Source organism: Cinclus cinclus, chromosome 2 (genome assembly GCF_963662255.1).
Source record: "Cinclus cinclus chromosome 2, bCinCin1.1, whole genome shotgun sequence".
Lineage (NCBI taxonomy): Eukaryota > Metazoa > Chordata > Aves > Passeriformes > Cinclidae > Cinclus > Cinclus cinclus.
Genome location: NC_085047.1, coordinates 33,486,427 through 33,511,279, shown reverse-complemented (window position 1 = coordinate 33,511,279; position 24,853 = coordinate 33,486,427). Strand labels below are relative to the sequence as shown.

The 24,853-nt window shown below is 39.7% G+C and overlaps 1 protein-coding gene across 1 annotated transcript in view; it reads left to right on the top strand.

Moving 5' to 3' along the window:
* TENM4 (teneurin transmembrane protein 4) overlaps positions 1 to 24,853 on the top strand; it is a 341,874-nt gene that overhangs the window by 166,202 nt on the left and 150,819 nt on the right. The window contains exons 7-9 of the mRNA XM_062514903.1: positions 292 to 462; positions 5,299 to 5,513; positions 10,966 to 11,176. Coding sequence (XP_062370887.1) covers positions 292 to 462; positions 5,299 to 5,513; positions 10,966 to 11,176 — 597 coding nt within the window. The remainder of the gene's footprint in view (positions 1 to 291; positions 463 to 5,298; positions 5,514 to 10,965; positions 11,177 to 24,853) is intronic.

The window sequence follows — 24,853 nt, the reverse complement described above, 5'->3', positions numbered from 1 at the left end:
ACACTGCCTGGTTATCCTGTTATGCAGACCATGAGTCAGGAGTGGTCCTGCTGGAAGCAGCAGTGTGGATTGTTACAGGTGATCTAAATCGAGTTTAAGTGGGTGGAAAGACGTAGGGAGCCGGTATGGTAGAAGCAGCAGGGGCTGTCTAATTACATTAATCCCATTCTTGTCCTAAAGCAATGACCACTAATAAGGCATTGGAGCGAGGGTTTAGAAAGAGAAAGTGCCCCTGTAGTTCTGAAACTCTCCCAAACAGAAAAAGATGACTTTTCTCATTGCTCACCACAGCCATGCACCTGTTTGGCCTAAACTGGCACCTGCAGCCGATGGAGGGGCAGATGTATGAGATCACGGAAGACACAGCCAGCAGTTGGCCAGTGCCAACGGACGTCTCCTTATATCCTTCGGGGGGCACAGGGTTAGAGTTACCTGACAGGAAAGGCAAAGGAACCAGTGAAGGTATGGTTGGTGTGTGTCCATGTTGTGAGTCCTCTGTCTGCCTCTAAACTCCAGCCGTCCAATCTCATGTTCCATCACCCTCGGTGCTGCCATCAGCAGGTGCTTTTCCAGTCTTTCATGTCTAGAGCTAGTAGTTGTCAGTCCTGTTTTCATATGTTTCTAAGTTTCATACCCCTCTGATGTCCACTAATGCAATGAAACTGTGTGAAACCTTCTCCACACATTCAAGGCATTCTCACAGACTACAGAAGGCCAGCATGAAAACCCTGCCTCGAGTGGCTGTTTTCATGGGAAAGCATTGTCTCTTGAAAATTAAATCATTCCTGGAGCACTGGATCAGGCTTTCTCTACAGCACTACAAATATGTTTGAGTTTGACTATTTGTTGCCACTTAGCAAATGTTTTGAGGACCAAAATACTTACTAAGAGCTATTACACTGTAAGTTTTGGCACTCCAGAGTTGGACATAGCTTTGCAAAAGTAGCCAGATAAAAGGCCTAGTCTCCACGAAGTATCACAGTATTGATAGAAATCAGAAGCAGCTTATGGGTTCTCAATTCAGCAACGCCTTATTTATTCAGCAGCCTTACATCATTGTGTTCTTTTTTTAGAGACACCACTGCTAAAAGTACTTGTAAGCTCTGCAAAGTCTTATCCCTCCCCACACATAGCTGGGGAAATGAGAAATGCAGATTTTCAGAAAGCTTTTTTTCGTTTGTGTGTCAAGCTTCTCTATATATAATTATGAGATTCCAATAAAACTGAAGTAATAGACAATTTTCCATTTTGATTTTCTAGATTTTTCCATCAAACTTCCATTTTGATGGAAGTTTTTTGGGCATATAAGATGCATGCTACTGTTTTGCAATTCACTGAACTCAAAAGTTTACTCAGAGTTCCCTAGGATTTGGCTGACAGCCTGTGTTTACATGTTTAATTTAAATTAATTGTAGCATTTTTTTTCTATAAGAGTTTTTCTGTCTCTATTAGTCCAAATAAAGGCCATAATTATGTGTGTTCCTTAAAACAGTGTATTTACTGGTAACTGATGGCTGCCATCAAGTTGCTACAAGGAAAAATCAGCTAAGCAGGTTATTCTCAGCAAACCTTACAAGACAGTGTACAGCAAGCTGCAGACAGTCCTGGTGTTGTACTCAAAAAATACTTCACGACAAATCCTTTTTCTTTATCTCCTCTAACTTGCCATATGTTTCATTTCTGAATCATCTAGCTTTGATCTGTCCATTTCCTTTTAGAAGTCAAAATTAAAATAAATATATGTATTCAAAACTGCCATCCAGGTGAAAGACCTCTGCTTGATTTTATTTTAGCCACGTTTACAGTGACACGAGTAGAGGTTTTGATTGCTGCTCTGTTAAAAGAGAAATCTGGGAAATAACCTAGTTATGTCATGAGAAGACCCCTCAAGTTACTGCTTTGTATAGATCTTAGGGAATCTGTAGGGTTTAGAGGAAAATACTGTGTCCTGACTAAAAGTACCCTGGCACTTCTTTGGTGCAGGAGTAACGCTGTCCAGCCTTCAAATGCAGCTCTCTCCCCATCAGGTAACTATGTGACTAATTCTGGACTAGCAATGCTGCAAGGCTTCTGTTCTAAACCAGAATGTCTGTAATTGAAATTTATTTTTAAAAGAATAGAAATATATTTGAATGTCTTCTGGATCAGAATAAAGTAGGCTGGAATGTGTTAAGAACATCCTTAGAGCTGATCTGAATGAATCATTTCCAGTGTCTTGCCAACTCTCAGTAACAGTCATTCCTTCTCATCTGTGGCCATGCTCCAGAACAACATTTACCTCTGTTCAAGCCCAACCCTGTTTACCAAAGCACTTAACACATGCTTGCATTTAAGCATGTAATTGACTGTGGTTGAAGTCAGAGCTATGTGTGTTCTTAAGTATTTTGATGGGTCAGGGAACCATCCTGTGAGAAATATAGAGAGATTCAGGAAGGTCTTAAATGAAGTAGTTCATTTTGATATCCAAAGAAATTAGGAACAGTTGCTACAGCAACTAAAAAGTTCAAGGTAATGTGCAGAAAGAGCAAAGTAATTGACAGTCCAATTAAGAATTCAGACCTGTAGTTAATTTTAAGGAGTCAGGTATTCTGATTAAAAGCCAGTTTCTGATTAGAATCTCGAATGGCTTTTTTCATTGTAATTTCTTTGTGAAGTATCCAGTCCCATAGGCCCTAGTCTTATTGTAGGCTACAATTACAATAGGTGAAACAGAGAGGGATTTCAGGGACTGAATTCAGGCTGGGGAAGAGAGCTTCTCCTTGGACTTCTCTATCAGGACAAGCTTCAACGTCTGGCAACATGACATAACAGCTCTTAGGATATCTGCTTCTCAGACGTACAGCTGTGCACTAAGAGGAGACATAAACTTTGTAATTCTGTGTACAAAAAATTATTTCTGTGAGACTGTCTTTTGCAATCACAGAAGCATTTTCGTTTGCATGAGCAAGTGCTGCTCTCTCTACAGAATACACCCTGTGCTCATTTTCTCCAGGCTCTATCTTGCATAGCAGCATCTATCGTGTTAAATTCTCACCTTCCCTGATTCACTCTGATGTACAGTCTTTATTAATGAACAATCATGGGGCATATAAAATACTTAAGGTTTTCATCTGAATATCTAAGAATCCATAAAACATGTCAGTAGTAGTCAGAAAAAGATATATCCTTCATTTGAACCAAAACATGTGATATCTTTAGCTCTTCTTTAATAGAATCCTCAATCTTTTCATCTTGCAGTAGTACAATAAGAAAACTTTGCATGAAGACATTGGTACTGTTTCCTATTATCCTGACAGTGTGAAAAGAAGATTTTAGTATGCCAAATAAATACTGTCAATTCAGCTGATAAAGTAATTCCCTTCAGAATCTAGCTGGTTGATTTTCCTTGTGCAATTATACTCTTATTAGCACAGAAGGATTCAGAAAGAATTCCCATTTACCTAAGCTGCTTCCGATTATCTCCTTTAATATGTACATGGACTGAAAAAGAATAAAAGGTCAGAAGATTTCCCCCATATTGATTTGAGAGTGATGAGCAATGATAAATGGAGATATGATAAAATTAGGAGTAGCTTTTTTTGTGTGAACGTACAGCCTTTGCATATACACCTTTTGTGCTGATATGCATAAAACTTCTGCCTTGAGTTAGCTCATGCCATCAAGTCCTGCTCCAGCAGTCTCCTTAAGCAGTTGCTGACTGTAAATCAGTGTTTAGTGTTACCGGAGCCAAAACTCTGCAAGGAAAATTCTCCATCCTTAATAGTTAATATGCATATCATTTATATATTGATTTTCAGGGACAGCTAGCAATTTACATTAGTTTCTCCAGGAGAGTTTGTGTTGGGATGGTATGTGGAGAAATTTAAGGCAATACTGTATTTAAAATTATGTAATCTTAAAGGAAATGTCACTTGAAACAATAAATGCTATGTTCTACAAGTCACCTTTTCAACATGGCAAGTAAATTCTGAGACTATTTTACATAAATTCATTATAGATGGGAAAGGATTTCTTTTTCCCCATTCCTCAAATGTAGGTACTGGAAGAAGAAAAGTCATAGTGTGATTTTCCTACAAAAGAATGTATGTAGCCAGAAGTTTCTTTCTCATTTTGCTAGAATTGTTTGCTCTGTGAAACACACAGCAGTGTGTGCTGTAATGGCACGGAGATAAGAAAGAAATTTATTTGAATTTCCAGAATTAATAGCTAGTCCTTGTTGGTGATATGTTGCTCTCCTTACTAAAACCAGAATCTTTCAGGTGACACTACTGCATGCTTTTCCACTAGAAGTGTCCTTAATAAAGGCTGTTTCCTAAGCAGTTTCCTTCTTCATCATCCCTGTGCCCTGCAGCCAAAGCTGTGGCCACTGGTTATAGCACAGGCTGAAAAGGGAACATTCTGGCATTTGATTTTTCATTCTACCCCTCATTCCCTGGTCTTTCTCTGGGTCCAGATTTTTTGAAGCAGCCACCTGCTTTGGGAGTTACAACTGTGTAGATTTCTAACCTGTAATTCCTCCGGTGTGTTTTTTGGGTCCAAGTTCCCTGCTGACTCCCTTGGACATTAGAGCATGTCCTGATCCCATTTGAATAATGGGCTGGAGAGCCTGGTAGTTTTAGAAAAAGATGCCTCCATTTGTCTTCTGAAAGAAAATGGTTATTAACAGCACACTTTACAGATTATATTGAAACCAAATTAAAACCTCTCATGTTTCTTAAGAGATATTACTCAAGTGTAGGGTGTGGTCTCCTTTGTTTATCTCAGTCCATTTTTTTTTTTTAGCTTTCTTTTTACTATATCAAATATTGCCAAGAATTAATTTAATAGAGAAGCCTTTTCCTTTTCTCACTCAGACATCATTCATGCTGCTGTTCTCCACACCACCATTCCACTCTGTGGCACGTCTATCCCATTCTTTCTATATTTCTCTTTACTAATTTAACAATGACTTCTCTGCTCCTAAACTTATATTAATTTAGGATATAATGTCAGTTGATTTATTCTTATCTTTGGAATATAATTACACACTGTCTGATGTTAACAATTTGAACACAAGGCCATTTTTCTCCAGGTTGCTCTTCCCATGCTCACATTTTCAAGCAAAACGGTTACTAAAGCCAGAAATATTCCTGCCAGTTTTCCTCCCATAATCGTATGGATTGGCTAGACATAGTACTCTGAAGACTTCAAGACACTAATAGACTGTTTTTCAAGATCACTGTCAGAGATACCAGTATGATTAGGTTACTTTGAGGATCTAAAGACTAATTCAAGCATTTTGTTCCTGTGTTTTGGCAGGAAAACCCAGTAGTTTCTTTCCAGACGACAGTTTTATAGACTCCGGAGAAATTGATGTAGGCAGACGAGCCACGCAGAAGATCCCTCCTGGTATCTTTTGGAGATCTCAGGTGTTCATCGACCACCCAGTGCATCTGAAATTCAATGTGTCTTTAGGAAAGGCTGCTCTGGTTGGCATCTATGGCAGAAAAGGACTCCCACCATCACACACGCAGGTAATGGGACTTGATTTGAATTAAATTATGTTGTCTCAAAATGAATGTTTGTATGATGTATTTTATTTCATCTGTTTCTTTTGAGGATTTGTTGTGTGCTTGCAAGATGCCCAAGATCCTTTATCCAGAGAACAAGAATCAAGAGACAATTGAAAACATTTACACAAATTAATCTGGTGGGCTGTAGGCAGGGGCAGAGCAGGCAGTTGCCTAAGGCAGCAGGCTGCCAGAGGAGAAGGGTTTTATGAGGCTGATTTGGTGGTCACTGAGGATATCAGCTGGTTGCTCCAAGCAGCAGAAGATACCACCTTCTCCATTCAGTGCTTTGCACAAAGGCAGCCACACTCAAGCTGCATCCAAAGCAATCTTCTCTTAAGCACATTCATATACCTCAGGTCTGTCTCTCTTTCAGCCACTGTCTTTCCCATCTCATGGTAAAAGCAGCAAGACTCCAGTTGGTCACCCTTACAGGAGCAAGATTCACTTCTGTCTTCCATGATGGAATGCCTTGAGCCAGCCCTTCACATCGTGTATGCTGTCAGCTTAGACTGAGGTTTGTCAGGGCCAAGTAATTAGTATAAAATAAAAGAAAACCATTTTACAGAAACCACCAACTTAGGCAGAAATCAAGATCCAGTTATTATTCTGTAGTACTAAAATGAAAGCAGATGCTTTTGTTAACACATCTTGACCAAAAAAAAAAAAAAAGTAAAAAAATCACTTTGTAGGAAAAGCTCTGAAGAACTATCCCCTTAAGTGAGAATTTTATACATTATTTTCTCTCCTTTCTGTTTCAGCTTCTAAGATGCTCTTACCCAGATTGATTAATACATTAGGGCATATACTCTGGCAATGCAAAGTGTCTTACTCCCACTTGCATCAGCAGGTTATCAAAGAATTAGCAGGTTTATGTTAGTGTATCTTGCCCTTGCCCTTTACTGTTAGCTGAAAATACTAGAGATTTATAGAAATACCCTGCCTTTTTTGTTTGTTTCTTAACAAACAAATATGTTTATTATGATCTCAGTGGATAATATAGTATTTTGAACATATTAACACACCTCCAACTTACTTCTGTCAAAGAGATGTCTTAAATCTACACTTCTCTGCCCACTTTTCTGTGGAATTAAAATATTCTAGTAGGATCAGCACATCATAATTTCAGTGCCACAGTAATGCTCTTACTGCCCTTTTCTAATCAGTCTCTTTTTACAGGGAGATTCAAACATTTACAACTTAAAAATCCTGTGTTAGTTAAATAAAGACTCAAGTCATGATTGCATAATACTAACTTTAGATCAGAACTCTTTATTCCTTTTATTTCTGTATTATCATTCTTAAATTTTGTTACGGAACAGAAGTTATTACATGGATAGGTTCAATTGTTTAAGTAAAAAACCTAAAATTTAAAACATAAACCTCACTTCTTCCACGGAGTGCATTCATTGGTTTCCTATGTGATAACCATCAAGGGATCGTTTCCAAAAGTCCTGAAAGCAGAGGTACTCAAGTGGGGGCTCCATTGTCCATGGGGCCAGAGATCCTGCCAGGAGCCTGCTCCAGCACAGGCTTGGGACAGAGTCACAGCCTTCTTTCAGGCATCCACTTGCTCTTTAGTGGGTCTTCTCCCCAGGCTGTTTGCAAGGGGACCTCTGCTCCCCTTTGGAGCTCCACAGGCTGCAGGGGCACAGCTGTCTCACCATGGTCTGCACCAGGGGCTGCTGGGGAATCTCAGCTCCAGCACCTGGAGCACCTCCTGCTTCTCCTTCTGCACTGACCTTGGTGTCTGCATAATTGCTCCACTCCCATATTCTCACTCCCCTCTTGTCTAGCTGCAATTTCTTTTGTGCAATATTTTTTTTTTGCCTTCTTCAGTATGTTCTCAAGGAGGTGACAATTGCTGCCATCACTGACGGGCTCCGTGTTGGCCAGTGGTGGATCTGTCTTGGAGCTGGCTGGCATTGGCTCTGTCAGACACAGGGAAAGCTTCCAGCAGCTTCTCAAAGCAGCCTCCCCTGCTACCGAAACCTGGCTGTGCAAACCCAGTACAATGCTCAAAGCCGTACTTATCCATGTTAAAATAACAAACTATTCCAAATTCTCTTTGGGAAACTTTCTCTGCCTATAGTGATTATTTTCTGTTTTAGGTTGCCAACAACTGTGGTCACTAATAAGTAGGAAGAAAATGTCAGTTCCAAATTTCTGTAGTCTTAGAAATAGATCATGCAGAAGCCCAAAACAGTTTGCTATTAACAAAAGGCATTTATTCTCATTCTTCTCAACAAATCATAATAAGTTACACAATTTTGTTATGGTCTATTAGATTTAATCTTCCTAGATTAAATCCTTTTTAAAAGTCATTTTAACCCACACCAGATTTTAATAAATCAGAAATTTTAGGGATAGGTCTTCATTGCTTACAGAGGGCATTTTTCCATTTGTACCATTTGAATTGATTAACATGGTATTTTATCAATTATTTCCTTTGCAGTAACTAATTGCCTATTAAAAATCTTTGAATGTATTAAAATGCAATAAAGTCCAATCCATTTGTGGCTCAATTATTATTTACAACTAGTAACTAGTAGCTTGGCAAAGTCATCAACATCTGCAGCAACATCTTGCAAATATTTATTTTTAAAAAAAAATTGTTTTTGGCAGAAAGCCCTTAAGTAAGCATAACCCAGATTGGAGTGGAACAACAGCATCTCACTGTACCTGAGTGCCTTGAAATTGTTTTCATCTCACTAAGCTCTAAGTAACTACATCTAACATATACCAGGAAGTGGATGCTTGTAAGCACCATCCACAGGACATTTCTTAGTTGTCCACTTTACAATGAGGCAGGTTGCATCCTAGAAGTGTCTCTTCAGTTGCAATCCAGTGAATCTAGAAAACTAATTCAAGCTGCCATGGAGATGTCAGCACTCGGTGAAGTGAACTTTACCCATGTTTTTTTAAGTTCTGTTTTAAAAATCGAGTCAAGCTATACCATCATGTTTCAAAATGAATATGGAAATACTTAGGGTTTCCTCTTCTGGTTTTACCTTCTTTAGTTTACTTGTTCCTTACTCAAGCTCTTTTGAGACATTACCAGCGCCCAGACACCACAGTGATGTCCTCTGTCACTGTCCTGCTCAGCTGTGTCAGGCATGGTCACTCTCAGACCTGGTGAGGCATCAGCCTAGGCAGTAGCTCATGCTCAGAGTGGCTACAGACACCTGGGTCCCAAAGCGTCTTTCAAACCAGCCACTCACCAGTATCATCTTAAATCCTTCTGTTGTTCTCATAGAATCATAGAATATGCTGAGTTGGAAGTGACCTGTGAGGATCACTGAGTTCAACTCCTGCCTTGCACAGGAGATCCCAGGAATCACGCCATGTGCCGAGAGCATTGTCCAAACGCTTCTGTGAACCACTTCCCTGAGGAGGTTGTTCCAGTGCTCCGTCACCCTCTGAGTGAAAAACCTTTTCCTCATATCCAACCTAAACCTCTCCTGAATCAGCTTCAGGCTGTATCCTCAAGTCCTGTCACTGGAGATCACAATGAGGTCTCCCCTCAGTCTCCTCCAAGCTGAACAGACCAATGACCTCAGCCACTCCTCACATGGCTTCCCCTCCAGAGCCCTCACCATCCTCGTGGCCCTCCTTTGGACACTCTCTAAAGATCAATGTTTTTCTTATATTGTGGCCCCCAAGACTGCCCCCAGCCCTTGAGGTGAGGCTGCCCACACTCAGAGCAGAGCAGGACAATCCCCTCTCTTGCCCAGTTGTCAGTGCTGTGCCTGATGCCCCCCAGGGCACAGTTGAAACAGAAATGTACATTTTTAATTACACATGTTTAGAATTTATACTTGCCTTGTATTTTTTTGATTTTAGATTGTATATTTTTGTAATTTATATTTACATCGTATTTTTTCCAAAACAGAAACTTTGTCTCTAGCAAAGCTAACTTGGATAGATACCCAAAAGGAATGACCTTTTCAGTATGGCAGCTTTTACATTCTCAAAAAGACACTTCAGCACCAAATTTGAGTTCTGTATACTGAAATATAACTAAAAGAAAGTAAAAATTAAAGTGAAGTTAAAAAACAATTTCATATAAATAAATAAAAATACATCATTAAAATAATCTAGGGACAAATTCTGTCATTTCATATGCAAGCTGTGTCATACATTGCTTATTGTTCAAAATGTTCTTGGAAATAAACACTTCTTTTTTTAAAACACTTAACTTCTTTTAACTTCTCCTATATAGGAAAGAACATGTCATCAAGTCCTTTTCTTGGTTGCCTTTGAAGACCATACCAGACAACTTAATAACAAGCACCCAAATTTTGCTACAGTAAAGTGAAAAGGGATAAGCAGCCTAAATATTGTTGCCACAGTCAACTAACACTCAGCAGCCATTCTGTACAGCAACATTTACAGATTCAGAAATAAGTGATGGTGGTTTTTTTTGCCTATTTTTCTTCTTCCTGCCAAAAAAAAAATCACAAATTTTCCTGAATAGCTGGATGAGAGAGGCAAAACCAAATGAAGTCAGGGTATAGAAAAGCTGAATAGTGCCTCAACTGTTGGATTTTGCTTGTGAGGTGTCCTGGTCATCTAAACACATGATAAAAGTCAGTTTAGATAAGGTTCATTTAACATTTGTGTTGTCTGCTAGGCTTATATCTGCTTCATCCCATTAATATAATACCAGACAAAATACAATTATTGTGGGAAATCAGTGGAAGGTTATTTAAATAGGGAACTAAAGGGAGTTGCAATACTAGCATTAAAGTAAAGCAGTTGTTCAGTTGAAGTTACCCTTGCAAAATTAAATGCATCCTTTTGAGGAAAATACCTAGAGCCCCTGCTTAAATGGGACTTTTCTATATTATTTATCTCTTTTTCATCTTCATTTTCTATGATCTTTTAACCACTTTTCCTACTGTTTTAAGATAAAACCCTTGTTGGCTAAGAAAAATACTTCTGCAAAACCTCTACCAGAGTTCACTTTAAAATATTTTTTACTTTTCCCTTGGTGACTCCTAGCAACTCTGGCAAACAACCCAATTGGGCTAGATATATTTTTCTGTCTAATTTTCTGTATTAGCCAAGACATAAAAAAAGATAACAAGCTGCGTAGTGTCATATTTACAGTGCAGTTGAGACATGGTCTCATGTTCTTCTGCCTGTATTTCTACAAAATGAGAACACCTCAGTAAGGCCAATGCGCTACAAGTCACCTTCTAAACAAAGATGATTTCGGGATTCTTATAATTGCAGGAAAATACATTCATGTGCTACCTACTTCCAAAATTGTTATTTGCAGGTAGTCCAGGAAAGTACTTGAATTACCAGGACAAACCTGTTTATGATGCTTCTGCAGACCCAGAATAAGAGACTAAGCTTGAGGAAACCTGATAAACACACGAACATCACATCACTCCCTCTTATGTTTCAGTTTGACTTTGTCGAGCTCCTTGACGGAAGACGTCTCCTGACGCAGGAGGCGAGAAGCCTGGAAGGACCTCAGCGGCAGCACAGAGCGTTTGTGCCCTTGGCCAGCCACGAGACAGGATTTATCCAGTATTTAGATTCAGGAATATGGCATTTAGCTTTCTACAATGATGGCAAGGAGTCGGAAGTGGTTTCTTTTCTTACTACTGCTATTGGTAAGGATTTTCTCTATTATTCCTAAACTCCTAAATATGCCTTGGGGTCGGGTATTAACACATGTGCTCGAACTGCATGATGGCTTTGTGTGGTTTTAGAGAAAATGCTTGGAGGGGATTGTATTTAGCAGCATGCTGAATACTGTAAGACCCTAAATGTTGAGTAAGTATTTTGTAGGCCTTTTAAGTAACTATAATGAGATTCTGCCCAATGCCAAACATGGATTACGAGCTGAAAAATCCTTGCTTTATTTTTTTACTTTGATTTTCCTTTTATTTAGTTGGCTTTTGTTGGTTTTGCTTGATTTTTTGTTTGTTTGACTGGCTTTTCTCTCTCTGGAGCAGAGGTCTAGGCATGGTTGAAGAACAGACAGCAGCACCATTCCACAGTTCTGTGTGGCAGACAGTCCTGCCGTTGAATGCCATCAAAATCACTCAAGCTGGAGTTCAGGCAGAGTACTGGGGTTAAAACTCCAATAAAGTGCAGTGTAAGCCTTGGTAGTAGCAACCACAGTAACAGGAATCCCTGTTTCTCCTTGCTAACAGAAAGAAGCTGAGATTGCTGAAGAACAAATTAACTGACTAAGTCTTTTGACTTCTCTGGCAGTAAAATGCCCTGTCAGTTCAGCTCACAGGCATGGATTTGTTGCTGTCCAGGGAGGAAAAGATGCTGCCAGTGCGTGCCTGACAGCACACTGAGTATTCTTCTTCCACCCTGTAAATATCTAAATCTGTTTCCGATTCAGTAATATTTAATTTTGAATTTGACTGACCTGCTGAAACTGTTCATATACCTAAATTCATTTGGTTGCAATTTAAAGATTAGTCCATAAAACTAGCACTCAACTTTCTTCTAACCACAGTGTTTAATGGACATTTTTTCTTTGCAGAAAAAAGCAGACTCATTCCAAAGCTGCCATTAATCCCTCTCCCCACAGAGGCATTGGTGATGAGTCTCAGCTGTCTGCAATAGTTACCCAAGAGCTATGGGCTGTAATTTGTCTTGGCATATTAATTAAAAAATTTAGGTTTTATTAAAGCAAAGGCATTAATGTCCCAATATTCCATTTTAGCACTAAAGTTTATCTAATGCAGAAATGGAAACTGCTGCAATACTATGTTTTAAATTTAAAACCTGGAAATGGGGTGTTCTGTCTAGTTTGCAGTTGAGTAACAAGTAGTTGTATATTAGCTTATGAAATTGAAGCCTTACTCTCAGAATGCAGATTTACTTCCATTTGGTTTACTTTAGCAATTTGATTTTTTACTTACAACAACCACAGAAGCTTAATATATTCTTCTGAAGGCAGCTTTTTTGTCTTGTCTAAGAATGTCTTCAGATCAAAATTTCCCATCACAGGACAGAAATCAGTGAGGCTCTAACAGCAGAGAACATGTTTAAAGCACTGTCACTACTTGTTCTTGTTTTCAAAGTGATGCTTAAGTGTTCTGGCCAGACTTTTCTCTTGGCCTCATTGCACTAATATGGGAAAAAACAAGGAAAAAAAAAAGAAAAAAAGCATTTTTAATTTGCCTTTGAGCATCAAAGGAATGGTGTGGGTGAGAAGCATGTCAGATTGTCCTCAAGGCAGTCTTTTTTTTCTTTTTGTTTTTGCTCTGCTCTACCTTCATGACTGCATGATAAGCAGAACAGTCCACAATATGGAGCCCACAATATATTCAATATGTCCTCTGATGACCTTGAATCATTTAGTGTTTCTGTGATTCAGAAACATGGAAGTTTTCTTTTGCTACAGAGGTGAGAATCACTCCATCCACTGGCAGCTGTATATCAGCACAAAGCTGTAAGCGCAAAAGAAACCTGTTTAAGTACAAGCTGTGCATTTTGAAACAGACTTAAGTAAAATTTTTGGGTAGGAAAATGTGGCTTCTTGGCTAGAATTAGTTCAGAAAAATGCAGCATTTGTATAAGTACCATAAAAACACTGTAACAGCCTTAACAAGTTGGTACCTTTCTCCTCAATCTAGATTTAAACAACTTGTTTAAAAAAAAGTAAATAAATAGGTGTTTTGTGTAACTCTAATACTCCAGAACCTTTCTATTGTATTCATGAAGTCTGGCAAGACGTGGTTGCTAGATTGTAAATATAAATTTACAGTACCACATAAATAGTGTGGTACTGTAGCGTTTTAGGACTTTTTTTCACAACCCAAGAAAAGAGAATAAATAAACCTGACAGTGATTATGAACCAGTGTGTAAAGTTGCAACACCAAACAAATAAGTCACACATGATGGGAGCCTTAGATCTGTCTGTGCAGGGTGAGGAACCTTCAGATAAGTTTTGTTGATTGTCAGAGGTAAGCTGCCATTTCATTTGATTCCTGTGGCAAGACCACCTAAAAAAAATCTTCCTTTATTATTCCACTAACATAGGGTGAGTTTCTAAAAAGAAACTAATAAGAGCAAGTTTCAAAAGTATAGCTGTGATGCAGGAAGAAGTAGGATCCAATGATCAGAGAAGAGGACCAGCAGCTTGGAACTCCTGAATTCTGATTGATGTGTTAATTCTGCCCCAGCCTAGGCTCATGCTTCAGCTGCTCACAGTGTAAAACTGAAGAGAGTGACATTTCCCCAGAGATGCTGTGAGGGTGATAGAACTGCTGAGAAAATGAATGAAGCATTAATTAATAATCACAGACAGTAGTAGAAAGCACAAAATTGATAACGGTGATCATAATGATAAGTTCATAAAGCCAAACTGTGCAGCCACTGCTTCAGGCAAACATCCCCTGAGAATGAGGACTCACCAAAATAAATGGCAATAGCTTTTAGTTCAGCAGTAAACATGCTGGATGGAAAGAGTGCTGATTTTCCAAGTCTTATCTGCTATGTTTCAACAGCACAAGCTGTTCAGAGCCAGCAAATCATCACAGGCTCTGTATGACAGTATCAACTGCAATTACTGTGTGGTGCTTGCCTGGAATGATTTGGCTTCCATTATTCTAGTGGAAACTGGAGAATAATGGAAAAAAGCATCTTTATTCCCAGTTTAATAACACACAGTAATTTCATAAATTATGAGGCTGTCCATTATACAGCTTTGGAATGTGATAAAGCTATAACTAAATCCACTCCAGAACATTAGCACAGGTTTTGAGGGCAGTAGATGGCAACTTGGCCTGTTTTCTAAACAGGTGTGGAATCATCATTGAAGGGTTAGGTGGTGTCAAAATGTGTGCCTGTTACATGCACTGAATGTAAACCTGGGGAGAACACAGCCTTGTAATGCCTGTCAGAGCTTATACTTCTGAGTAATACAGGAAATCCAGGTGGAGGGAAAAAGATTATTCTGGAAAAGTTTTCAGCTTTTTTAATAGCATTTTTATATCCCGTTCTTCCGAATTACAATTTGTTACATTATAAGGGAATGGACAGTCAAGGTCTCTCAATAATAAATTAACTTTTTTGTAAATTACATTTACATTTTCTGAATGTAAATTCAGCATTTTCTGAAATTCCTAATAGAAACTTCTTTGAGAAGCAGCTTGTGGATTCACAATCTGCCACCCTCTGCCTGATAGTGGTAATTTATTTAGAGCAATCTTGTCTAGTGAAGCAAAATAGTAGACTGAGGAATCAGCTGGAATCGGCACGTCTGAGACAGAGATTTTGGCCAAAAGTCTGCTCAGTAAAAGCAAGGAACATCTGAGAACCTGAAAAGAGCATCTGTGGAGTTAAAATGTCTTCCAGCAGCTCTTACTGCTGAGTTCAGGAAGTCTTGACTGTGCAGGGCCATTGAGAAATCAAAAGGAAAAACAAAAGCAGTTGTCTGTGAGAGGAGAGCATTGCTGTTTACCAGCTTGTCACCCAGCAAGCGACAGGAAACACATGTAGAACACCCAGGATAGGGTGCAAGGTTTTATCTCATTCCTATCTTCTGCATGAGACAATGCTTAAGTTAAGAAAAGGACTATTCTTTCTGCCCCCTCTACCATCTGTAAAAAACCCTGCTGCAAGTAGTTTCCTCCACTGAAGTGCAAGACAAGCTCTGGTGTGATTTATAAGGGGCTGCCAGCACATCCAGCACTTGGCAATACACACCAAAAGGCACGTGCCCTTCCTGCAATAGTCCAGAATGTAACCTACCCCATGCAGTGTCTAGGACAGCACTTTGCACTCAGAGATGGTACCAGAGGAGAAATTGTGTGGCAGAGACAAGTATGGGACTGGGAACCCTTCTTGTGCGAGAGGTAACAAGAGCGGCTTCCCCAGCATTGTGTGGAAATGCCTTTGTGTTTAGCTTGTTCTTAGCAAAGGTAAAAGGAAGCATCTGAGTACCTCAGATTTGCTTCCCTTGCTTTTGCTGCTTATGTGTAAGCTAACTTAAACTCTAGCAATTTCCACTTCAGAGAGGATGCAGAAGTGTGATCCACTTAGAGCGTCAAAGCCATTCGTGTTTTTACACTTGCTTTGCTAATGTCTGGAAAAATCTAAATTGGTTTCATGTAACTATTGAGGAGTCAGGATACTGTGCAGAGTAACATGGGCTGTGATCTGTTCTAGCTTGCACTTTCCTTTTAGCTCCTTAATGCCTCAGTTACTCAAGTTAAAAGTCCCCCATGTGCATTTAGATCTTCAGGACTCTGAAGGAGGAAAAGTGGTTTTTATGTCCCAGCTACCCTTTTCTGAACTTCTCCTTAGGCTAAGGAGGCTGAAAGTTCAGCAAGTACTTTGCTGCATCAGAACTCCTTAACTGCTAATGAGATTCCAGCTGCTCCATGGAAGAGCTAAGTTCTCCCTTCTTGCATGAGTATGGTCATCTTAGCCCTTCTGTTTCAGAGAGGGACATGGAGCACTTCACCCTGCGGTAACCCTCTGCAGATAATTAGCTAGTAACCCGTTCCTGCTGACACTCACAATTATTTTTTGCTCTGCACAGAAAAATAAATACAGCAACATATGAGAACTGTGCCAGGAAGGAAGATCACCTAATTTTTGATGTCATTGATCTCTCTGCTACAAAATAACAGCAGAGCTTCACAGGCTCTGCAAATAGTTTTTTCGACTTTGGCTCTGTGTGCCCCCCTACAAGCAGACTTCTGATGCTCTTTCAGATGGGCAGTGCTTTTTTTGATGACTCTTGGTGCTGCCAACCCTTTTTTTGATGCTTTGCTTCCTGCTTTCCTCTCTTACCTAGCTTCTCTGAGTGTGGCCAAGCTTATAGGCCTCAGGTAGTATTTAGAAAAGATACAGTCACTCAATTCATATAGAAAGCAAAAAAAAAAAAAATGCATTTATGAGTCCCTGCCAGGCTGTGCAAGGTTTTTCTTTCCTTGTATATTTGATGTCATGAATGACAGTCTGTTGACAGGTCTGTTTGACTGAAAATGCTTATCCTCAGAGCAGGTTCAGGTTATGGTGCAGCACTGCAAAATGTCTTCCTCTAAATATCCAGCTGGATACAGACCATGAGATCCTCTGTGAGAATTGAACTAGTATATACAGAAGGTTGGCAAGAAGACAGGAGATTACCCTCTCCATCCTAGCCAAATCCACTCCAGTCTGATAGGTTGGGTATCACAAGGCAAGACAAAAAATGTGAATTCCCTCTGCCTGAGCTTTGTGAGCTGCAAGAATTCCCCACTCCAAGCAGGTGTCATTGTGTGCTTGGTGAGATTTCACTTTCATCCAGCCCATGTGTAAATCTAGTCTGTTCTCTTTATAGGGCTTAATAAAAAGCAAACATGAGCATGGAAATGGAAAGAGGGCTGTGCAGTGGTGGAACTTTTCACATTAGTTTGCACTCTTCATATCCAGAGTTTGTTTGCTATTCACAGTAAAACAGTGATGATGATTTTGGATAGGTAGTGACACAGCCCTTAAAGCTTTAGCAGCTGGAAGTCAACAGCAGCTTTATCAGTGCTCTCTTAATCTTTTCACGTTTTTCTTCAAAACTGATGAACAGCCTGGTTTCCCAGCGAACTGAGCCAAGAGGGTGAGCATGTTCCAGTGTTGAAGTTTGTGTCTGCCTTTTCAGACAACTCCTAACAGATCAAACATTCCTCCTGGTTCTTAAATCCCTTTCAGCTTGTCAGTATTGTTTGTACGTGATCCTATGGTACACTGCTCCCTAAATGTTACCTGCAGCTTTCTGCCAGCTTCTGCTTAGATCTACTGTGCTTCCAAGGAACAGGAAGGCAGACCAATTTTTTCAAATCTAGATGTTACTTGTAGTAACTTTTTTTCCTCTCTGCAAGTTTCTGAAACAATTCTTCCATAATAACTCGGCTTCCCAAGCCATAGTGGCAGACAAAATTATTTCAGGATTTTTCTATTGGAAACATAAGGCATCTCTAGTAAAGAGGAAATTAGGATACATCTCAAAGATAATTAAATAATAAGAAGCCTGTAAAGGTCAGATGCTTGGCTGTGAAAACTTCCACGGCTGCTCTTTTGTTGTAGAGTGTATCTCTTCACTGATGATCAGTGAATAAAAGCGAGCAGAAGAAAATTAAAATGTGTAAAGCTATCTTAGCCTTAAAGCAGAGATGCAATAATTTATTTAATGTTAGATTTGAACCTTTTCTTAGTTTTTTTTGGTTGGTTGGTTGGTTGGTTGGTTGGTTTTTTTTATTTCTATATGTACACCCCTCTTTCAATAGGCCTTACAATTATGAGTGATAACTTGGGTGGGGAAAATAGAAAAATGAACAGGTACTTTCATTTTTACTGTTGTATAAAAGGAATTAGGTCATGCTTCTAAAGACTGCTTGGATGACAGTAAGTATTTGTCTCAGTAGAAGTTAGATGTCTGAATGTCTTTAATGTTCCAGATTTTGTCTGGTTTTAATCAGGCTTTTAAAGTAGTAGAAAAATGAAGGTAGATTTGTCTTTTTGAAAAGTTTTGCCTACATCTGTACTTACATGGACTGGTAGCATTGAACTTGTGTGTCCATGTGCTGTGTTCAGTCAGGCAAGTTCTCTTGATCTGACAGAGCTTTTACAAAAGGTTTATTGATTGGGGGAATTACTTTAGTTTTTGGGTCAAGAGAAGGTTTATTTATTGCCGAAGTTAAAGACTTTTTTATCTCTTTCCTTTCTTCTCTTTCTTCTCTTTCTCTCTTTCCATTCCTCCTCTCCTCTCCTCTCCTCTCCTCTCCTCTCCTCTCCTCTCCTCTCCTCTCCTCTCCTCTCCTCTCCTCTCCTCTCCTCTCCTCTCCTCTCCTCTCCTCTCCTCTCCTCTCCTCTCCTCTCTTTTTTTTTTCTTTTATTTTTCTTGCTGTTCTTTATTTCTTTTTGTCATTTCTGTCCCTATGTTTTTCTCTTATCCTTTTTTCAGAACAGCAGAATTCTGCCTTAATAACATGGCATGTAAGTGCTGTCTGAGGGGTTCTGGAGAAATGTGTAAAACGGTGCATATGGTTTTCGTTTTTACACTTTTGTATATAGCTCCTTCCACACAGCCCAGACTGTGGGCTAATGTAAGCACAGCTTGTTTTATTCCTGTGTCGTATTACTGAGCTGCTAGAGCAGCTTTGTGCATGGTTTTCTTTCCACGAATGCTCCCCTGCTAAAGCACAGAAATAAGGTTGTGGGAGTTGCTCGTCCACTTCGGCAAACAAAAGAACTCTTTTTGTACTAGAACAACAGACATTTTAAAGCTTCACTTTTCCAAAGGCTGTATTCAAGTGTACATACTTGCATGCAGGACCACAAAAGAACAGAAGACAACATCAGCACCTCAGGAGTCACTGGAACAATCTTCATTTTGCACAGGAGCCAAGCAGATGAAAAGGATGTGATCTGTGCAGTCACTCCTGGCATACGTTGATCTTTTTAAATGATAACAGCTGGTCTGTGTATCAGATGTGTGACTGCTTTCTTTTGCTGAGTGCTGCAACAGTCTCAGAATAAGTTTCATAAAACTGATTTCTAGACAGCTTGCTGGAGGCTCTGAGAAGGAGCAGGACTTGACCACGTTTGTGCAGTGAGTCTGCAAGGTGCAGGAACGGAGCCATAAGTACTGCTTTTTGTCTGGCCCTGACAGGAGACCACCAAGAGTTTTGTGCAGCTGCCTGAGCACGGGACTTTGGTGGCACCTGAGATTCCCCAGAGAACTGAGGACATCTATACAGGGGGCAAGGCTGACATAGAACCTGGAGGGGAGTCAGGCTCTTGTGCAGCAGTGGCTGCAGACCAGGTATCCTGCTTGAGAGCATGTCCCTCGCACCAGGCACTTACCTAACTGAATAATATCAGTCATTCCAGCCAGTAAATCCTTAGTTATCAGGCTGGATATATTCACTAAAGACTTGGTGTAAAATGAAATTTATTTTTTATGTACTCAAAATTATAACATTTCCAAGGTTTCATAGCATTTGTTTGACCAAAAGAGATTACATTTGTAGTTCTCTGTGTGTGTATGCAAGAATGGTTTGCTTTTTTCCTCCTGTAATACAGCAACTTAAAATATCATTTAAAATTAAACTCAGGGCCAGATTCAGCCTTCCCCTGAGCTATGACAGCAGAAAATGTAATGCACTGAATGTGAAGTAACTTCCCTCTTGGTAGTGCAGCTCCAGAAGTTGAACCCTGAAGGCTGAATAATTGTTGTTTCCTGTATTAGTTTGTAACAATTTATGAGAGTGGGAAAGAACAAAAAAAAATTCTTTGCAATCCCCTGGGCAAATAGGGGATATGAGAGTTTCATCTACTGGGGTGAAATTCAGGTTTAAACATATTCCAACTGCAAAAAAAGGAATCTAGGAAGAAAATAACTGTTCGCAGTGTGTCTTTCTAGATCTCCACAGCCATGTCATAGTTATGTTGCAAGTATGGATTAAAGTCTTATTTTTCTTGGAAGCTGCATTGTAGAAGGAAAAAGAAGGCTTCAGTCCAACAGCTACTCTTTGTTTAAAATCATTCATTGATTTATTTTTTTTCCCAGCTAACTTCCAACCTGTGATCACATTTCAAGTGCTTAGGAACAGAAGGTGTTTTCAGATGGTCAATGTATGATTCCTTAAGAAATGTATTCCACAACCTTTTTGTACTTTTAGCATTGCTCACGTTGTAAGGAAATAAAGCAGTGTTCCTGTTTGGCCCTGTGGACAGCAGAAATACATTAACAGGATTTCCTAAAAATTGGGGAAGTCAAGGGAGATTTTACCATCAAGTTAAATGGTGATATGTATCAACCAGTGCCCAAGTGCTTTTGAAATCCCATTACGCTTTATGCTTTCAACCATCAGAGAGCTTCAGATTATAAGGCACTCTGCAGTGGAAAGATTTCTTCTTTATAAGGAAGCAGTAAGCGAAAGTAATGAATCAAGGAGATAAAGATAAAGCTCTCTCTCAAAGGGCAACCCAAATTCAGACCAAATGTGGCAAGGGTTTCTGAAACGATCAGGCTTGTTCTCTTCTTTATTTACTCCCCAAGCTATTCCCACTTGGTTCCTCTTTCTGTAGAACAGAAGTTGAAAATAGGACAGAAAAAAGCTGACTTTTTAGTATTTCCAGCTGGGCCTGGAGTGGAATGTGCTCGAAATAGTGTGAGAAAGACTGATATGATTGTGGTGAGAGCCATTTGACTACCTGGATAGACATCTCAAACCAGCCCTAAAAGCCAAAGTACAGAAAGCTCAGTTCAAGGGAAAATGTGCTCACATGATGTACTGTGAAATTTGGCAAAATCAGCAGCTCTTGATTTCAATAAGCAACCCAACTGCCCCTGAGCACCAAAACTTCTGTGCTTCACGATCACCTTGTAAAATGGCCCTGCCTGTAGAGTCACTCCTGTCAGGGGCAGATGTCTGTTGTTGGTACCTTCATGGAGATGGGGTGTATCTGCACTTGCAAATTGCTTTTTTAAAATGTTCTTACAGAAAATGAGGAGGGAGACTATCATGCAAATCAATATTGTGGTTACTGTCCTTCTCTCTCACTTTCCAGATGCAGGAGTGATTTAAAGAGTTCTTTAAAGGACTGCCTGCTTGTTGCCCTTTTCCTAATTTAGCATCCTTATACCTACATGTGAAGATTAGAGTTCCGCTGGGATGTGAGAACAAAACAGGGTTATATGCATGGGTCTTTAATTAAAACAGACCTCCCAGCCTTAGTAAAAAGAAAGAAAATAATCAAAATCTGGCACAACATCAACTGGCATTAGCACTATCAGCATCCCACTAGGTGCCCTACAGAAGAGGAAAATGTGAAAGGCCACTCAAAAATAATGACTGAGTTTCCATGAGGCTGTCAAGACTTTCACATCCCAGGCTGCCAGGTGTGGGTTACTTGAGCTAGAAGTATAAAAGCTGTATAAAACACAAATGAAGCAGAAAAAATGAAATCTCAGCAGGTGATGATGTACTATAAGAAGGAATCAGTCCTTTAAAGCTTCATCTGGAAGGAAGGAAGAGGAGGAGCAAGAGAACACCAGACCCAGCATTTCCACAGTTCCTTTGTTTCCAGGGCATTTTCTTTCCCCTTAGTTCTTTTTTTCCTTTTGTCTTTTGGCTCATAGTGTCAAATCTGATGCTTGAAGACATCTGAAACCTGTTCTATCCCCTCTCACCTCCACGTCTGCCTTGGCATTGTTATCACAATTACAAGGGCAAGTGACAGTTCTCTAGGCTTAGAATCCAACCTCTCCTGCAGTGAAATTCAATCGAGTAGCATCATTTCTTTGAAAAATAAACAAGACTGCAAGCTCTGCAACTGGGAAGTAAATTAAATGTGTTCACAGAGCTTCAGAATCCTCTTTGCCTTTCATGTTATACTGCTTGACTTCCTATTAAAATTATTGCTAGCGTAGTCAGGGCAGTGACAAGGAGCATTTTGGTGAAAGAGAGATGTTATTGCAATGAGCTTGTAGGTGTCAGTTTTATCCTGGACAAGCAGATCTAGGAAAAATAATATGTGGGTTTTTAAGGTTGCTCTAGTGCAGCAGCAAAGAGTAAGGTGAAATAATGTGGTATCCCTTTAGTCTCCCAAGTAATGTAATTCAGGGTACAGTGAGAGGAATTCTGGGCACTCCTTGAGGCCCTTTTGCACTGATGTGGCTGGCTAAGGATTTCAAGATCAAATATGAACCATAGAATCTACCTGCTTGTTGCCTTGCTCTCTGTGCCCTCCCTCCCTCCCTCCCAGCAAAATATTTTTGTTAGCCAGGGGAACAAAACTAGGCAGAAAATAGATCAGTGGACCATTAGGAGCAATGATAGGAGCAATATTCCTGTGTGACAATAAATATATGTATTTGTTTGATGCAGTAAACTATTCTAATTATTTGGTTTAGCTCCTTTTTTAGGTTACTTGCTATTTTTGAATTAATGTCTCATTGTATAGAGATAGTCAACATTTATTAGGAAAGGGTAAAACCTTTTGTCATACCAGTTAGTGTGTATGCAATATCTTCTTGGGCTGGTAGACGAGTAGCTGTGACAGTTTATTTTAGGCTGAGCAGCTACACACATATCTTCTCACCAGCACTGAAGAAAATATTTTGAGGCCATTTCTTATGGTGGAGTAGACTACTAGTTGTAGGGACCAGACAGGATACTGAAAAAGACCCTGCTCTTTTCTTTGCATCTCAGTTCTAGTATGGAATATTCTCATTGGTACAATTCTTTTATATTCCTTGAACCTTCATTCCAGAACTGAGATTAGCATTGATTGTTTAAGATCTAATTGTTTTTCTGCAGTGCTGTTCCTACATGTATCTGGCACCAAACACTGCCATGTCTCCAGAGCAACTTTTTGAGGTTATCCAATGAAACAGTTGCATTTGAATTCATATAGCCACACCACACTGAATGGCATTTAATCAGTTCTTAGAAAGCAGTCCTGGTGCTTATTAACTCCCAAAAAAGCTACTGCCTTCAGTTGCCAGCTAGATAACTGTTTTTTCTTTGCCAATATATAGTTTCCTCTAAATGCCTAGGGAATGATGATGCTTGGTGGCAAGTGCAGTCTATAAAATATTTATCTTAAACACACAATTGTGTTACTGCACCCTCTAATAGGATTTGGTGTCAGGCAAACATCTGCCTTGGCCTCTGGCCCAAAGATAGGGAAACAAGCTATTAAGTTGAATGTTGCATAGTAAATAAATAAGGCAGAAATACTGTTAAAGTAGCTGTACTGCTGACCAGCAAACATAGTGAGTATATAAAAAAGAAGTCCATCAAGAGTTTTGCAATTTGTCTACCTTCTTAATATGTTTATTGTGTTGCATGTGGATAAAGGTAATTCATGTCAGTAGTTGTGAGCCAGGCCAACAGATCTTTATAGTTCACCGCAGCAGAATTGGCTTTCCTGGGGCTTTTTGTCAGCAGCAAAGTGGTCCCCTGAGCAGACCATTAGCCTCGGAGCTTTGTCGCTGTCACATGAGTCAATTTATAATGTGAAGCAAATGCTGTGTTGTATTTGTCCATGCCTCAGATTAACAACCTAAAAAAAAGAAAAGGGAATGGTAACAATTAGCAATTTCATATTGAACTCGATAATACCCTTAAATAAAAGATAGTGTAGTGTGAAGTCTTAGTGTGCGTATGGGCTGGATCATTCCAGCTTATGGCTTCACTCAGAGTACAGGGTGATTACAGTAGGAAAACTAGCAATGGGATAAAGATTCCAGCCAAGTTTCCCTCAGTATCTGCCAGCTGTGAGTTTACTTGTACTGAAGAACATCCCCTGAAATAAATGTCAAAAATAGATGACCATTGTTATTTTATGCAATGTGTTGAATTATAGCTGGTGAGGATACTTAGGGGTGTTTGTTTGTTTTGTTTTTTTGTTGTTGTTGTTGTTGCTTCTTTCTTTTCTTTGATAATTAAAGCTCATGAGCGGAAAGGACCTTAAAGAGCACTTTCAGAAGAAGAGCTTTGCTCTTGGAGAAGTCCAGGTTGTTGCGCTTACTGGATGTTTTCCATTTCTTATTTTTATGAATCCAGAAAGAGTTTTGTACATCCTCCTTTTCCTGTCTGAGGTAGGCTGTCCTAGGGTAGGGAGTACCTGCTCTGTCAGACAGGGAATTTCCATATCATTCTCCAGAATGAGACAGTATGGATCTGAACATGAAGTGTCTCATGTCATTTAGACTTTCTCTCAGAGAAGTATGAGGAGAGTATGATGGAGAGTATATATGAGTATAATGGAGAATTGGAAAGATGCTCAGAGGGCTTGAACACCTCTCCTATAGAGACAGGCTGAGGGAGTTGGAATTGCTCAGCCTGGAGAAGAGAAGGTGCCAAGGAGACCTTAGAGCTCTTCCAGTTCCTAAAGGGGCTACAAGATAGCTGGAGAGGGACTTTTTACAAGGGCATGGAGTGATAGGACAAGGAGGAATGGCTTTAAAATGACAAGTGTGTTTAAAGGTTTATATTATATATTAGGAAGAAATTCCTCAGTGTGATGAGGCACTGGTACAGGCTGCCCAGAGAAACTCTGGCTGATGCATCCCTGGAGGTGTTCAAGGCCAGGTTGGAGCAACTTGGTTGAGTGGAAGGTGTCTCTGCTCATGACAGGGAGATTGGAACTGGGTGGTTTTTAAGGTCCTTTCCAATAAAAACCATCCAGTGATTCTGTGATTGCATAAAATGACTTATTTTTTTAGTTGCTAATTAGATTGTGAAGCTGGCAGAACATTTAATTCCATAGGCAAGCCTCTGCATTCCCTACAAGAAGCCTCACCACCTCAAGTTTTGCCAGTGTG